Raw genomic sequence first — 18,093 nt, 5'->3', positions numbered from 1 at the left:
TCATTTTCTATCAGCAGCACAGATGAACTAAAACCGGATTAGGAACACCATGAACCAATTTGCTCACTAGAAAGCACCCAAAAAGTTCTGCTTAAAAGGAAGAGAGAAGTAGAAGGCAAACAAATCTTCCTGGGTTTGCTCCTGCTCCTGCCTTGCCAAACCAGAAGTCACAAGGATATCCCAGCATTGCAGATATTACAGCTGCAGAACATGGACACAAGCAGGAAAAAAAATGCCAGAGCACTTCAGCACTTAATGACAGCATCAGAAGTGGGTTAACTGGATATTATTGCAGAAATTATGGTTCAGTGCACAGGCAGCCAATCTAACCACGACACCAGCACCAAGCACCAGCTCTGGCTCACAAACACCCACCTCAGCACCCATTCTTGAGTCACTCAGTTGGCCACAGAGAAGCACACAAGTGAACAGAAATGAAGCCAGGTGAAAAACATCTTGGATAAAGTAAAATCTTGTACCTACAATTGCAACCTTTCCTTAATTCAACGTGCCATGGCGTTTATTACAAAAGCTAGTCAAGAAAAATAATACTCTGTAGTGTCAAATATACATATTCAGCTACTTGATAAAAGTCAGGCCCCGAGGAGAGGACAACAGAAGCTGGATCCTGTGGCCAACTGACTTGGCATCTTATTCAATCAAAAGAACTGTCTGTGGGTTGCAGCTCCAAAGAATGAAAGAGAAGACCCCAAAGGTAAACAGCAATTAATGTTCCTCCCCTTCTCCTGAAGATGCACTTGTTGGTTTTTAAACACACTTGAGAAACCGTTTAAAAAACCCCAAAACACTAAAAAAAAAACCCCACAAAACTCCCCAAACACCAAGTAATACAGAAATTCCTGTACAAGAGAACATCAGGGTTCTGCAGAAGTGTTACAGTTTATTCCTTTAAGGCATTTCATAAGAAACATTTTAAGGACACGTAAACAATTCGAATCCTTGAAGATCATTTGTTACGCAGGTACCATACGACGCATGATTTGTCATTCAACAGAAGACACAAGAACTTGTGTAAGCAATCAATGTCTCAGGGTTGCAGTCATTAACCGCAACACATCTTCCAATAATTATTTGCATATTAAAGTTTTCAGCCTCTCCTCCCAACACTGAACCCTTTGCTGAAGAGGTATTCAGGAAAGAGAAAAAGGGAAGGCGAGAAGTTAAAAAATACAAGAGGTTTTTTCTGCATGCAAAGAGATTTTGTATATAATTCACTTTTAATTCTCTTAGAGTATTTCTTTCAGCCTCCTTTTTTATTACAAAAAGGGGGGGAAATATGCATAAGTTATTTAACTGATTTCCTTTAGCGTTTAGTACAGTGTTTAAATTCTCCACCAAAGCTCGCTGGTGCAAACTTCCCGAAGTTCACCAAGGTGGGCAATCCCAGACACACCTACAGGTTGGGTGGAGAAGGGATATGGTGTAGCCCTGGGAGAAGGACTTCGGGGTGATGGCTGATGCCAAAGTCCCCATGAGGCAGCAGTGACTGTTCACAGCCCAGAAACCAACGGGCTCCTGGATCCTGGGCCAAGGGAGGGGATTCTCCCACTCTGCTCTGCCCTTGTGAGGCCCCACCTGGAGCACTGGCAACAGTTCTGGTGTTCCCAGCCTAAGGACATGGAACTGCTGGAGCAAGTGCAGAGGAGGCCACAGTGTTGATGAGGGGACTGGAACACCTCCCCTGTGGTGGCTGAGAAAGCTGCAGGGGAGAAGGTTGTGAGGGGACCTCACAGCACCTCCCAGTGTCTGAAGGGGCCTCAGGGAACAGGAGAGGGACTCGCTGTCAGGAACTGCAGTGCCAGGACAGGGAGTTATGGGCACAAACTGTCAGGAAGAAATTTTTCCTGTGAGGGTGGTGAGGCACTGGCACAGGTTGCCCAGGGAGGCTGTGGCTGCCCCATCCCCTGCAGTGTTCAAAGCCAGGTTGGGTAAGGCCTCGAGTGATCTGTTCTAGAGGGAGGTGTCCCTGGGGTTGGCACTAGATGATCCTGGAGGTCCATTCCAACCCCTCAGCATTCTGTGATTCCTTCCACGTGAGGAATTTCATCACCATATTAATGCTATCCTTCAATCCCACAACTACAGTGACAAGTCTTGTGACTGAACCCCTGCCAAGAGGGCCAGGAGTGAGACCACCCCTTCAATGCAAGCTACAAATGAGGGATTTCCTTTTGGTCATTACCAACAGGTCTGTATTAAATTACCTGGAAGTAAAAGCTTCTGCATTCAGTAATTCATTTTTTAAGCCACTCACAGTCTTCAAAGAGACTCAACCTCATACTGAAAGTGAATTAAATACAGTGTAATCACTAATACTGTGTAATGTCTACTGAGAGATTAAAAAGGCCTACACAGATCAATTCCAGACAGGTAAAATAAAGAGCTAGAACACCAAAAAGAAAACAAAAAAACTTATTCCTTCCAAAAAGTAGTAAGCACTGCCATTTACAAATAGTAGTGTTTATGTTAAAAAAGAGAAGGGTACCTAAAAAGAGATAGCCTTGGCAACCAAATCCAAACTGCATGAGTGTAAATCAAAGCAAAACAAGAATTACTACTCCAGAAATGTGCAAGATGTTTACCTTGTATCAATTACTATTTTAAATGGTGGTTAAGAGAGATATTACAAAACCAAAGTGGGAAAAGGCTAAGAACTGCTATTCTGCATTAATATACAGTGTGTTTATGACAGCATTTTCCAATAGAAAATACAAGTGTTTTTACACCACTCCAATATTTGTAAAAAGTATATTCATGTGTACACTTAAAAAAATCACATTGTTCAATCTGAGGCAAATTAGCCATAATAAAGTCTAATTTTGCTTATGAGACAGATGTCAACCTTAAGATGTTTAAAACACTATGCTAAAAATACAGCTTGCAAGCTGGAGCTGCACAATGTTCAAACAGTTTCATAAACATTAAAAAAAAAAAAAATCCCAAACTATGATATGTATTTATTTTCTGAAGTCAGTCTTCATAATTCTTTGTCCCTACAGGACAAAAAGGTTTTCCAGTTAAGACATATGTCTGTTTAAGTTCTAGGGGAAGGAGGGGAAAAGTGTTCTGAATTTCTCAATAGACTATTTTTTCCCTTAGGGCTCAACTGTCACTTAAGCATCACAAGAACAATTTGAAATGTAAAACTGATTAGCTATACACAATGGAATTGGTCACAGAGGGATTTAAAAAAAAAAAAACAAAAACAATTAAACCATAAGATCCATTCTCCATATAGCTCACAGTATCCACTGGAAGTCGCTCTAGAATTAGAATAAGTTCGCTAAAAATAAGGCTGGAGATAGAATGTCAGCACTATGAGACAGATGAGATGGGATTAAGAGGAGAGCCCATTTGTGTAAGTACTTTATCCAGCCACTGGAGGGGCCCGTGAAGGTGAATTTCTATCCAGCATGGGGTGCTCGTGACGTCCTGCCGGTGGTACTCGGCTCCCCAGCCCTGCGAGGGGGAACACAAGTTAAAACAACACTAACAAGAAGCAGGGAATCATGATCTAAGATACTTATCTGAAGGTAATTCACAATAATTCACAATCTAGGAACACTTCTTATCTAAAGGAAGAAAGCTGAGGCTGGGGAGGAGCAGGAGGGAAGGTCTCCAGGGAGCCTGCAGTGACCACAGGAGCTCTCTGCTCACTCCAGGAGGGTTCCTGCCACGGCCACATCTCTCTCCTGCCTCCACCTCCTGCTCCCTCATCCTCCACACTCTCAAACTGGGCAGTGTTTATCATCACTGACAAAATCAATATGACAGTTTTTGGACAAGGTGCAGAAAAACCCCTGGACTCCACACTAAATCTGAGATGGACAGTCTCTTCACTCAGCAATGCTGAGGAAACTCCTGGGAGACAACAGCACAGCTTGACTTCATAAACTCAAATCAAGCCTTTTCTCCATAATCATTTTTTTAAAATAATATTAATCAATTGGAAGGAGTTGAATATTTTCTGCAATCAATTCTATTCCTTTCTACTCCCTGTCTTTTAATGGACTTGTTATTCACTTTGTTCCTTCAAATTTCAAGCATGAGCCCAAATCTTCTTTAATAAAATTACAGCAACCACAATGATTAAATCCCTGTCCTGGATACTAAAGTAATTAAATACACAGCCAACATTCAATACAGCACAATCTGTGCTTTTCCTTTCTTGCATTGATTTCCCTCTCCCCAAATTAAGCATTTGCAATGTACTGATCATTGAAAAGACCCACATCAGGTCAGAATAGCTTTGCTACAGTGCTGATGGAATTTCCTACTAAACACCCAAACCCACAATAAACTTAAAATGCCCTCAAAATAACTTACCTTTACAAAACTCATTCGAATGGTGCACATTTTGGTGAGCTCATATACTGCTTCAAATCCATGGTTGACAGACTGGGCTAAAAGCTGAGCAAACTCCTGATTGTTAAATATTTTCAGACTGCACCCACTGGGAATCTTGCACACGGTTGTTGGATGAAAGCCATGGTGGTAGTTGCAGTTCCTGCTCTGTACAAATATGCTGCTGTCACTCAAACACTCAGCATAGACTTCTCCACCAACATAGTAGAGGTGAACTCCTTGAAAACAACGATAAAAACGTTGCAAATGAGTTTGTTGCCTCTGATTTTGAGGTGGTTGTAGTAAATAAATCCTTTTTTTTTTTTTTTGAAGTAAACTTTCTGCCTGAGCTTCTCAGAAAAGCTCCTTTGCTCACACTATAATATACTTTCTCATTTCAAAATACAGTAAGCTCCTGATACACCAGCCACTAGATGTCCTTCTCTGACCAGTTACAGAATAGAAGGAAACAGCTACTGCCTTTTCTTCTTTCAACTGTTATTTCAAGCTATTTTTCTAGAGAATTTATGTGCCTTTTAAAACTCTAGTTTTATAAAACTGGTAGCTTCTGCCTATGGCAATTCCAAGAGAAATGAGTGTGTCCTGGGAGAAGGGTCAGACATAAATGAGAAAGTACATCCATGCTCTGATTTTCACAGCTTTTTATCAGGCCAAAGGAGAGGCAAGTCCAATTAGTTTCCAACTTAATTACCATCAGGCTTTCCAGACCTTAAAAATCAACAAAGCCTCTGGATTCAGCTATGCCCATTAACGTTTCCTTTCATGTTTTGAAGCCTATACAACACTATTACTAACTAAAAATCAGTATATAAAAGCTGCTGATCCTTTCAGGGTCCAAACACAGATTTTTGCCTTCCTTTCCCCCCCCACGACTGCTGGGTGGGATAGAGTTCTCTTTCAAACAAAAGCCATAAATAAGTAGTATTTTATCCCCAAACAGTCTTAACTGTTGTCAGAACAACTACCACAAAGCAAAGTTTAAGTTCCATAATTTCTGTTAGAGATGTAGACATTTTAAAGATCGTGCTGATGGATCCTGGTTACACTCCTGACCTTGGGAAGATGCACAGGATTTCTCTGCCAACACCACTGAAAGGGGTGAGCCCAAACAAAAGAACCTGATAAACCACCCACACCCCAGGAATCAGCTGTTCTCCTTTATAACAGGGTTTTATTTACACATTTTCTTGGATAACTGCATTGCAGAGCCAAGTTTCCAACCCATATCAATAGAACTCGTGGTCTCCAAATTATCTGCAAAATTCTGCCATATTTATAGAAGTTTCTAATTTAAAAAGCCTGTTAAGGGACAGGATGAATTTTCATCAAGCAGAACTCAAGACCAACTTTACCAAATGATCTCAGATGGTAAAGAGGCCTCTAAATCCGTGCAAGAGAAACAGGGTTCTCTCCTCAGGACTGACTTGGTCACAAAAGAGAAGATATTCAGAAAAGCAGCACTGCAATTTAAGATAATCCAAGCACATTCCATCCCAGATGAAAACTGTGCATCTCTGTGTGCTATCAGCCAAACAGCACAGGAAAACTAGAAGATCTTGCAAAACCTGCTGTCTCCAGGAATCCCTCCCACACACAAACACACCCCATGGATTCACTCAGACAAATGAGCCCTTGCAGTTTTGCATTAGCACTTCAAAGTCCTGCTGCCAACTCACCAAGATACTTGAACACAGACAGCAGGTAATACCTTGCAACAACAAAATAAAACGATCTTTGATATACTACACGGTGGGATGAAGAATTTGTTTTAAGAAGGAGATAGAATGTAGGCTATCAGGAGTCCTGCAGTGTGTCTTGGTGCTGAAACACAACAGCTCTACACACAGATTGTCACAGGGGCTTGTTTGTTGGGGCAAAGGATAATCCTGTTTGGTAAGGAAGGGGTAAAACTGAGTCTTTTAAATCAGTGCCAAAGAAAAACGTCTGCAATTCCTGACTAATTAGAATTAAACCATGCCTAAAGAAGTTGTCTTCTGATTCTGCAGAGGCAGATAATGTATCAGATCTCAGATTCCCTCTGGAACTCTCATCTGAGAGCAACCCCTGCTGCAGTGGAGAGAGGGTGCAACAAACTCAAGGCCTGGGGTTCTCAAGCCAAGCTTTACCTTTCCCGATGTGCCGCCGAGTGTTCTCGATGGTCGAGTTGCGGTTTACGTTGGAGAGCAGACCTAAGCAGAACCTGTTTTTGTTGTTGGAGGGATCTGTAAACCCATCTACCAAGACACTTGTGGAAGATGCATGAAAGGCCTCCCCAACACGATTATTTAACTCATAATACACGATGGAACACCAGTGTTTGGGTTCTTCGTAGGCAACGGGCTGGACATCTGAAAAGCAGCAAACAGAAAGAGGAGTTTGCCTCCCAAAACACCACCAGGCAAGTGAGAGCTCAGCTGGCACTTAGGATGGGCAAGGAGTACCCTGATTAACATCTTCGTGATTTTTATCTTCATGTATTTTAGCTAGTCTGCTGATTTTACAATCATTTCCCAATTTTAAGCCTGACAATAAATAAAAACCCCCCTACACACGTACAAAAGCACTGTGATAGCAGGTGAGACACGATTCTCCTGCCACTTTTAAAAATCTGCTATAATGGGTATTTTGGGACTCAAATTTTCAGAGCCTTAGTTCATATGTAATTCCATAAACAGTCAAAGGTAGCAGAAAAGAAATGAAAGAATTCAACTTGTTGAAAGGCCCACTGTTGCACCTGAGGCTTTGAAAACAAGAGATGAAAATAAGCCGGGCAAGTTTTGTTTCTCAGTTTTCTCTGCTACAGCCCCACTTTGCCTTGGAGGACCTACCAGCAAGATTTACTGGCCCATTTGAAGTTATTCATTCAGTTTGGTGCCAAAGTATGCAATTTTACACCAGACCCCACAACTTACCTCTGGTAGATATATTTGGCATGATTTGAGGGATCATTGTATTGCTTGTGTCCATAGACTGGGAATTATCCTGCCCCATTTGATCATCAGGGGGCATATAGGCAGGAGGTGGAGTATCAGCTACAGGGATGAAAAAAATAAGAATAAACTTCAACAATTTAGAATATTTGTTCATTCTACTGTTGTAAACATACAAAAAAAAAAACTTGTCTTGAACAAGAGATGTTAAAAAATTTGGATCCGTTTTCAAAGTGCTCTGAAAACAGCCAGCCAAGAGATAACCCCTGACTGGGACACTCTTTTGGGGGAACTGAGTAATTAGAAAGAACAAAGATGAGGCCACTGAGCTTTTGGAAAACAAAATCATTAATTGATTAACTTCTTATTATAAACCACACCAACAGCCAGACAATCAGTAAGACTTCTTTCCTTTGCCCCTTTTGTTTTTCCCTTTTCTCACCTAAATCACTTAAAGTGAACTAATTTAGTCCAATCTGTTCCTAAGAACGATTTGTGACTTTTTTCCAGTTAAACACCACTGGATTCAAACACATCAAGAAATTTCTTGCTCTGCCTCTTACATCTGCTTTCATTTCATTGCTAGACATTCTTGTAAAGTATGTATCAGTTGTTCTACACTGAAGCTGTGCAAAATAATTCACCACTGTTATATCCACAACAAAAAACATTTGGAAAAATAAAACTGTAATAATTAACTCTGACCAGTGGCAAAAGTGGGAAGAAAGACCCCTGAAATACAAACTGAAAAAGCAATTTCTTGCAAGTATCACAAATTCTGAGGTAATAAGTCACAAGAGCGCGTGATATTTTAATTATATTTATTAAACTGACAGGCTGGACTTACCTGGGAGCTGAAAGGGACTGGATGGTCCCGAGCTGGCTGGGGAGCTGGGGTAAGTGCTGCTGGCTGGGGAAGGGGGGTAGGGGCTGTTTGGGGAGATGGAGAATGGAGTGTTGTTGGGCTGCTGGAAGGAGTCAGGGAACGTGGCGTTGTGGGGCATGTGGGGCTCGTTGTGGCTGAGGTTCCTGAACTGAACGAGGAGGCTGTGCTGGGGGTTGAATTCACTGTGGCGAGGCACTAACACTGGAGGTAGAACTGGAACAGACACAGAGAAAAAACCAGGTAAATTCAGAGGAAAAAATGAGCTAGAAGGAGATACAAATAATGTGCTGTTCTGCTCACTGTGGTAATTCAACACTAGTGGGGTGGAAAGAGGAGCAGGGGGTTAACCTGACATGCCTTTAGTTTTTACATTATGCTTCATGGAAGACTCGAACTTTACTCTTGCAAAAATCACAAAAACACACATCTATCTCACGCAAGTGGAAGATGACCTTTCTTTTCAAGAACAAGAAACCAACAAAACAAACCATGTGGTACCTAGTGAAGTACTGATGCAGAAGTGCAAAACTCACTGTCTGTGTGCATGAGCAAACCAGTGAAAATGGAAATACAGCCTTTATTACCCCAGTCAAACTACACAGTTACATATCGTCCCTTTCACTGAAGACAAAATTTATACTGCAACATAAAAGTATTACTAAGCTGGAGTTTTAACTTTTAAACCCAGGGCTGCTGCAGTCTGGAATTCCAGTGCTGCAGTTTGAGCACTGCAGTTTGCAGTGGAGTTAAAACCACTCCGTGGAACAACAGAAGCAACTTTTCACTCCGCTGTCCACAGCAACATCCTTCACGTTTCCCAACCCTCCTCCCCTTCTCCCACGGCAGAACTCCTGAACAGCAGGCTTGTTACCTGACACAAATTTGGTACAAACCTTGCTCTGATCACCACTCTTGGCTCTATTCATCTCTGCTCATTGGAATTCAAGTGGGGAGCGCTACCATCCAAGAATTTTATTTCTTTTTTTTTTTAATCTCCTCAAGTCATGTCACTCACTAATTAAATAGTAAAAGAACTTCACCAACCTCCTTGCAAGGACTGAGATTTTTAAACAAGTTTGTCAAAGAAAATGAAGTCTTTTTATCACTGCTTTCTATTTTGCTACTGATGAGGACTTTGCTACTAACTTTAAGGGTAGCAGGCTGAAGAGATCTAAGGGGAAAATGTGATTAATCACAAAGAATGGACAACACACCTCCCCAAAACCACACCAGTAATGTACCCTTGGAACTTCCAAACTCCCTCATGCCCCAGTTTTAATCAGTTCCACAGGACTGGAAGAGGGAGGGGACAGTAAGCTGTTAGAGAAGATTTTGTGCAGCTGTAAGTCAGTAATTTTCCAAATACCTGGGCTCTCCACCCTCTTGTAGTGGTATGGATTGATGCAGACTTCCTTCTGTTTAGATCCAAAAGGAAACTCACAAATATCCAAGGGCTTCAGCTCGTGGTGGCTCTGGAGGTCGGGCCAGCGCCAGACTCGGCAGTAAATGACGTGGGGAAGGCCCTTCCTGTGGGACACCTGGAGCCGCCCGTCCAGGGAGCGCGGGATGGTCACGCACTTGCTGGGCTGGCCTGGGCTGCTCAGGGCTTTCTCCAGCTCTTCCATAGCACCCTTTTTCTTTTTCAGCTTTTTAACCAAAGCATCAACAGCTTTTTCTGCCCATTTTTCCTCTTCATCTCCTTGTTTCCAGCCCAACAGACGCTTTACAGCTGGGCTAGTAAAGGAGAACAAACTGGCCATTGACGTCATTGGACACAAAGTCTTCAAAAGGTTTGGTGGGGTTTGTCTGCTGGGGTTTCCTTTGTTTTTCCCAAATAATTGTCAGGGTATACCCAAGGCAGTTATTGCCCCTGCTGAGCTGTGTTATTTCTTGGAGGCTGCCAAATGAGCATAGAGACCTCGGCGATGAAGTCCTCACATCAAAAATGGGGATCAATTCCTCCAATTTAGTTCTGTTGAAAAGATAAGTTAACAAGGAATTAGAAAACAAGGAAAACAAAAAGGCAGATAGTAAAAGACTCTCTGTTTCAACACTGAACCTGATTTTGTTTCAAAACAAAAACCCAGAAGTACTAGGACCTCACTCCCAAAAAAGATCAGAGTCTCCAATTCTTACATTAATGATTAGTGGGAAAAGGGACCAACAAGGGTGAGAGGGACAGTACAGCTCATGTTAATGTTCCTTAAATCCATGACTTTCCTCTAGAAGGCAGGCTGGAGGAATATGCTGTAAAACTACCAGTATATCCCTGCCATGCTGCCTCACTAAAGGACTGAACTTGCTATGCAGGAACGGGAAAGAGGGAGGGTGGAACCAGCAGTTCCAAGGCCAGCAGTGCATTCTCAAATGGAGAAAATCCATTTTCTCAAATGGAGAAAATCTCCCAAAAGGAGAAAATCCTTTTTTTTCCTGCTTTAACCCTAATTAGTTACCTCATGGTTTTGAACAACATTTAAAAAAACTACGAAGAAGCTGTAGATAGAGAATAAACCAAACACAAGTAAAAGAAAAACCCAGTAAAAAGCTCCAACCAACCCACTCAGAAAGGTGGTCAACCCTTTTTTTTTTTTTTTTTTTAGTTGGAGCTATTTTTATGCTGCACTTCCTTATATCTTTTAAGAAGAATATTTGAAGGGTTGGATATTTTTAGCCTTTGGCAAAAGAAAAAAAAAACTGTTTTCTTTTCCCCAGAAAAAGAGGGGGGGAGGAGGGAAAAGGCATGACAGAGTAAGGACTAGAAATGTGACCTTTACTACAAACTCTCGGAAAGGAGAGGAGCAGAAGAGCCCAGTGCAGCTCATGAATGGTGTTTTACCACTCCCCAGCTCCAGAGCAAATCCTCCCCCCACCAATTTACCGATGACAAGAGGAAATGATGTGCTGTGGCAACGAACTGATAAGAACTTGTAAAACCCCTGGTGAATACTAAATAAGCAAGTACAGACAATGAGCAGCTGGCAAAAAGCAAGAGCAGGGCTAAGAGAAAGGATGTCAATAACAAAAGATGCTTCCTCTCCTGCTACAGAGACTGCCAAACAACATTGTCTCTCAGCTTTTGATAAACCACGGGGAATTAGAGCACCTACCACAGCCCCAGACACCAAATGTGCACAGGAGACACAAAGGTGGTGGTGGGAAGCAGGATTGAAGCACCTCTGTGCTGGTTCTCTTAGGCTGCCACCTTTAATCAAGAAGATCTTTCTTCCTCCCATCTTTGATTCACTAAAAGTCATCTGATAAGGCTTTTCCGAGTGTCTGGGCACATTTACAAGCTCACTCAGACACCTGCACAGATACTTTTATATAACAGAAACATGTACTAAGCAGCATAAAACAAAAATACAGCAAACATCCCTAGGCAAGGCATTTATGCACCACAGGTTTGTTTTTTCTGGGAATTAGAAGGTGAGGACAGCAGGGAACAAACCCAAGGACACTTGGTGTCTTTTGACAGGAAAAAAAATCCATTTATTTCACACAGTAGCTTAATCCCATTGGTACCTCTTTGATTATTCAGCTTTGTTTCAGTAACACGGAGAAAAAGTGGGAAAACCAAAACAAACAGAACAACTGTTTGAAGACCTTTCTTCCTAAGCTGTCATATAAACTGAAAAAAAAAAAAAATTAGAACAAAAGTCTCCCACTGCTTCAGTAAGTCCCTAAAAGGTATTGAAAAAAAGAAAAAAGCCTCAATCAATTATGTATCACCTTATTTCTTCAGAAATACAGACATGTCTGCACTTTAATTTAGTTCCCCAGAACTATTACACAGAAGAACCTTTGCACCCTTCAAAGCAACAGGAAATACATAAAGAGAGAGCAACTTGGCCAAGCACTCAGACTAAATTTGTTCTTTTACTGAGGATAAAAGTTTACTGTTCTAAAAAGTAAAAGCTGTTTATAGCTGCAACTCACTTTCAAGCCCTGTACCTTCAGTATCTCAAGATAACAGCAATTGCTCACAGCCCTAAAAAAGGAAATGAACCCACCTGAAGTCTCCCAGCAGAAAGAAGACAATTCAAAAGTTCTATTTTTGTTTCTCAGCTCTGCTTTCAAAGAACCTAAAGCATCATCAAGGCAGAAGATGCACCAGAAATTCCTACAGTGAAGCTGAGCTCAAAGGAGATTTCATGGAACTCCTCTTGGTGCTGCCACCCTGATCTATCCCATTACATCGACATCAAGCAATCAAGTTTCCAGACCTACAAGTCCTATGTTCCACGATCATGTATAATTGGGTATTTTATTTTGTAGTATTCTGAACACAGTGCATCAACTAGGAAAGCAATTTTAGTGGCTGCATATAATTTCAACATCATTTACCCACAAGTATGCTCGTGGAATAAACAAGTAACTCAAAGAGAAGGAAGTTGGAACAGTTCTACCAAAATGATGTTTTGCAGTAACTAGTATTTGTAGGGCAAGTGTCAAGGGAATTTTGATAAATGACTCTGTCCTGTAAACTATGATTTTACAAATAATCTGCTTGGAGTCAGTAACATAATTAACTCTAAAAGCTTTACATTTGTTTGAGGGGCTATCAAGAAAAGCACAAAGTGTTCCAGAAGCATCATAACAGATTCGATCAAAACTGCTTCAGCTTCTTCAAAAAAGAAGTTTCTACAAACACCCTTGTGCTGTAAGCACTGAAGAACCAGACTGCTGAAGTTAAAATATTATAACATTTACTGTAACTCAATTCTGCCCCTCCAGGAGCTTTCAAGACTTCTACTGAACAGTGTTTTTACCTGGTCACGAAAAGCAAGGGCAAAAAGAAAACCTTTGCAACGAAATGCTTTGAGAAGTGCAAATGACACTGAATTGATCTCATTACACACCTTTCAGAAGTTCACTTTGGAAGGCAAAAATCCTGAAGCTTCACAGTTTCTGCTTTTTCTTAAGAAAACAAGGTAGGATTAAAAAGCTCCGTGAATCATGAGCTATTTAAGGCCACAAAGCAGCAGGTTCAGGTATTTATGCAGGAGCCCAACATTTTGATGTAGAAACTGCAATTCATGTAGGGTTTTTAAATTTCTGAATGAGAGGCACAAACCACATTTAGAACATTTGCTTGTGTTTGCTGTGATTTCAGCATCTCATCTTCCCAAGGTTTCTAAGCAATCCTGCCATCTGCCAGGAACAGCCTCCCCAGAATATCTATATTTACAATCAATTTCTTCTGAGGCTTTAAAAGCCCCTGTTATGAGCTGTGATTGCAGCACAACAGTGCACCACTGTAAGGCTTGAGTAGAGAAACAAATGCTTTAAAGGGTCACATTTTCATTCAGTGTCGCACAAATTGCTCCTATTGCTGCACCTCTACACGCAGCTGGGAACAACTTTCACGGGGGGGGGGGAAAAAAAGCTTTCTTAAGTTTCCTTAAGAAGCAGAGGGCCCATTATGCATTACCTTCTTTTATTAAGTAAGTTTTCAGCTGAGCTACGGGAGAACATCAACTGAAAAACATGCTATTAGTTTAAAAAAAAAAAATAGTCACAAACACTCTTTAAAGAGGGAGTGTAATGAATTGCAGGGAGTAGCATGAGGGGGCTTTTAATGGGCAAGTATAAAAGGAAGTAATCACTGTATCAAAATGAGACTTTGGGGCATGCATTATTTATACATTGAAAGGTCTTGTTAACGACTACAGCAAATGGAAGGAAACCAGTTGTGTGAACAGGGCCATTGTTTGAACCCCTTCTTAATACCCCAGCCAGCCAGATATAAACAGTTGGCCAAAGCAGAGCTTACAAAGTTGCATTTGATTTGCGAAGACAGGACAAATACAGCACCTCTCACCTGCCATCACAAATGCTAAGTAACTCCACTGCCTTTTGGTGGTTCCTGTGAAATTTTCTTAGCTTACTCATTAAATTGTCAAGTTTAGTAAATTCATTTGATTCCGTATGAAGGAATCTCCTTTTGGCTAAAAGAGCAAGAGTTACTGCAGAATAAACAATGTAACATTACATACAGGGTAACTATTTTAATGAGAGGCACTTTCTGTGTACCACGTTCTGCCCTTGATTCCAAACTCATTTCCCACCTGCAAAATCCTAAGTCTGAAGTACCACTAACCAAGCAAACCATCATGCCAAACTGCCTGGCAGTGAACAATGCTCCCACAGTTTATCCACCAGGATAAAACAGATGACAACTGCATGGTCCTCATCCCTTCCCACCGCCAGGACTGAGCTGGTGCTGCACAACTACAAGCTCTGTTCTTCTCCTGCTTAATTGACTTGTTTGCAAATTCAGGAAGCCTCCTGTAGCATCATACCCGACTGAAAGGAGGAACTTCGCTGCTGCTGATTAGAAGCTGCTTTGAGACTCAATGTCATACTGTAAACAAAGCACCACTCATAAGCAGCGACACAACTGGGAGTTCATTAGAGCTGCTGCAGATCTGCAGCTAAAGCTGCTCTGCACTCAGCTCTTGTGCTTAACTTTATTGCCCCATCAAGCTCCGAAATGCTCGAGCATTTTGACTCCACACACGTCTTAACATACTACATATTCATCCAGAGAGCTCAGAAACTCAACTGTTGTGTATTACAGCACATTATGCTTTATACACTTATCAATACTTTCACCTGGTTTTATTAAAAATCTTTCTTTCCTTATAGATTTCCTGACAGGAACTGTGCAGGATTGTGCTTGGGGTTTATTATCATTTATTATAATTTTCTTACGCTGCAGCCCAGCACACAGGCCCCTGCAATGAGCCTTTTCTTGAGGACAAATCCAGAAGAAAAGTCAACTCCCCAGCTTCTCCAAACGCATCAAGGATAAAATAAACCCTAAGATTACACCTTGGTTAAAGAACTTGGTTAAAAACTTGCAGGGCCTCAATCTACTGGAAAGATTTTTCTACAGTTGCAACATCTCAGCCATGAGGAACATCATAATGATACAGCTTTTTTTTTTTTTTCTTTTTTTCCCTCCTCCTCTTAAGTAAAAGATGAAAGGAGATTTTATAAACTGTATCAAAAAGGAACTTGTGGTATTTTCATCAGAACTAGGCTTGCATTTCTAAATGTACATTGAGTTGGCCAGGATCTATGATGAGTGCTTTTATACCAGCACTAGATTTCTTTGCTTCAAGCATGCCTTGTAAGGCAATATGGTCTAACTAATAATACATGTAAACAAGAACAGAAAAGAGCTGTCTGGTATCTTCCAAACTTTTACTAACCATGACTGCCCTCCAAACAGGAAAATATATTGACAATTTCAGACGGGGCTTTCTCACACAATACTTTTCATTTCCACATCTGTCCACAGCTTAAAAAAAAAATAACAGAACAAACACCTGAAGCATTTAGCTCTGTCAGGCCAAGCAAAAGCAGCAAGAGATACAACATACATGGAAGAAGTGGAAACAAAAGCCATATAGCTCAGATAGCAAAGTGAAAAAAATGGGAAAATTACAGTTTTCACAAATCCTGAAGTATGCTCAAAAATTAATAAGCTGGACAAAGCCTTCCAAAAATTTAGATGTTCATGTGCAAGGCCCTCATTAAAGACTAAGATCCTACATATTATGACTTGGCAACAAAAAGCATAACCTGAAAGAAGGGACACTCTCATAAAGCTTTAAAAGAGGAAGAAAAATAAAGATGTATGAGTGTGTGTGTGTGTACAATCCCACTCCAAGTGAATTGCAATAAGCCTGTGACAAGTTCACAAAAGCTCCAGGATTGGAGGGAACACTGACAATAGTAACTCAGCGAGGTTTTCTTCTCCCCCCTGTGCACAGAATGAATGAATGGCAAAGTATTCTAAATTTGTCAGTTTGTGACATGCACTGACCCAGAATTCAGAGACACTACTTCATAGCTGCTGTATCAGTGGCAGGGACTGTGACAAAGCTCCTCTGTCAGGGATGACAGTGCTGGCAGGCTCAGCCTTGGTGGTAGGTCAGTGGGGATACAGCCTTGGCAGGCACCGTCCTGGCCCTGCCAGCCCACGCTGCAGTGCCAGCCCAGCTTCCCTACGTGGTCACAGCAACAGGGCTAAAAAGGCTTCCAGAAAACTGTGCAGCAACTTGCACTGTGACTAAAGGCAACTGCAAAAGTCTTAAATTACTGCTCAACTCGGGTTTAATGAGCTGTTTAGCATCAGCCATGGGGATACCTGAAGTGCTCGCAGCTCGCACAGGAATAAATCTTTTCGTTCTGGGCACGAGCTCCTTACCTGTTCACATCCAAAAATCATATAAAGATCTTTAAAGAACCATTACCAGACTAAAATTCATCTCAGCCAATCTATCAGAGATAGTAGAAGAAATTGTCCTTCAATTAAAAAACCCCAACAAACACAAAGAAAACGAAAAGCAAGGCCTTAACTGGCAGGAAAAGAAGATATAGGACAGTAGTATTTCTGCAGGTATGTCATTCAGCCAAGAGCAACAAAAGAGTTCTCAGCATTTTCTTAGAACAACTAGAAAGAAAATATACATGACATTTCTCTGAAATTAAAAGTGCCTTCTGAAATAATAAAGACCAGAAGATAATTTGCAAAGAACATTCACATAAACCCCCGAAGTCCCTTAATGGAGCACGAGCAGCCCGTCTTGGGAGACAGAACTTCTTTCAGCTCAAACACTACTGGTGCAAGACTAAAAACCACTCCAGGCGCAAGACTAAAAACCTGACTTCACAACAAGTAACCAAATAGCAGAGGGTGCACAGCTACAGTTCCTTCAAGCTCCATCAGAGGTTAAAACTCCAAACCTCCAAATAAAAACCCCACCCAGCACAGCTGTACACAGCAGCACGCCCTGCTGTTGGGAGCTTTTGTCATCCAGAGAAAGAAAAGCAGAGGAAGCCTCTCTTCCTCCTTTCCCATTTCTCAGCCCCATCACCACTGTCCATCTGGGCTTCCACTGGGAAAGTTCTCTTTAGAAGGAAAAAAAAAAAAAAAAAAAAAAGACAAACATTCCTCCCTCAAAAGTATTTCCTCTGAAAGGAAAAGGAAGGTTTGACAAAGGCAAAACCAGTAAGCACATGGTTTGCTGGGGTTTTGTTTTGCAGGTATGAGTGGCATTTAGCAGCAATTTCAAGGCCAAGTGAACAATATTTTAATATCAGAGGCAGGAGTAAACCACTATCAAACAGTAGGGATTAAGACATTAAATCCAACACAGACAGGGCACTCTCAAAAGTTACAACACACTAATTATGAAACATCTTCAATTAAGTTATTTGCTGCTTCTATTAACTTCCACTACCACCAGCTGCCAACTTCATAAAGCATTACAGCTTTTGATGAGCACAGCCACGTGACTGCAAGTGTTTGCACCCTTTCCTTTACTCCTCTTCAGTCAAATCCTGTGATTCCTCAGAACACCAGGAGGACATTCTGTGCAGAACTTCCATAACTGACACATGTAAGAACAATGCTCATTCCAGTTTTCAGCGTTTTAAAGCCACCCATGGAAAATTAATTATCTGAAATTAATACAGGAATGAAAACCCGCAAGAGGTTTCATGTAAAACCATCACACACTGACAACCTAATTTCCCATGACAGACAAAATTTTGCTGATGGAAATTTTGACAGTTATTCCCTGGAGGTTTCGTTAAAGCAGTGAGCCCAAGTGATTCACTGAGTAGAACCTCTAAATCCCTACAGATTCCACCAAAAGATTCCACAACTATTACTGCACCTATCCAACAATATATTCCACACCACTGCTAAATCACTTCTCCCCTCCATCTACTGCGACGTACTGTTCAATCACCTTAAAGCCACACCAGAAACCCCACGGCTGGCACAGGGCACAGATCACTTGATTTCCAGTCTTGTGCTTTTAACCGCAAGACCACATTTCCTCTATTAAGTTTTACAGCCCGCAGAAGACAAAT

General features: G+C 41.3%; 1 protein-coding gene across 1 annotated transcript; it reads right to left on the bottom strand.

The window, feature by feature from the left end:
- Positions 1 to 3,238: 3,238 nt before the first annotated feature.
- SMAD5 (SMAD family member 5) lies at positions 3,239 to 9,985 on the bottom strand. Its single transcript, XM_027904838.1, has 6 exons — positions 9,569 to 9,985; positions 8,164 to 8,415; positions 7,299 to 7,418; positions 6,513 to 6,734; positions 4,348 to 4,604; positions 3,239 to 3,480 (listed from the first exon to the last, which is right to left on the bottom strand). The coding sequence occupies exons 1-6, from the start codon at positions 9,969 to 9,971 to the stop codon at positions 3,337 to 3,339; spliced, it is 1,398 nt and encodes a 465-aa protein (XP_027760639.1). The 5' UTR covers positions 9,972 to 9,985; the 3' UTR covers positions 3,239 to 3,336.
- Positions 9,986 to 18,093: the final 8,108 nt, after the last annotated feature.

This window comes from Empidonax traillii, unplaced genomic scaffold (genome assembly GCF_003031625.1).
Source record: "Empidonax traillii isolate 1590-97213 ecotype Southwest subspecies unplaced genomic scaffold, ASM303162v1 scaffold1098:size185937, whole genome shotgun sequence".
Taxonomy (NCBI): Eukaryota; Metazoa; Chordata; class Aves; order Passeriformes; family Tyrannidae; genus Empidonax; species Empidonax traillii.
This window is presented reverse-complemented; position numbering and strand designations above follow the sequence as displayed.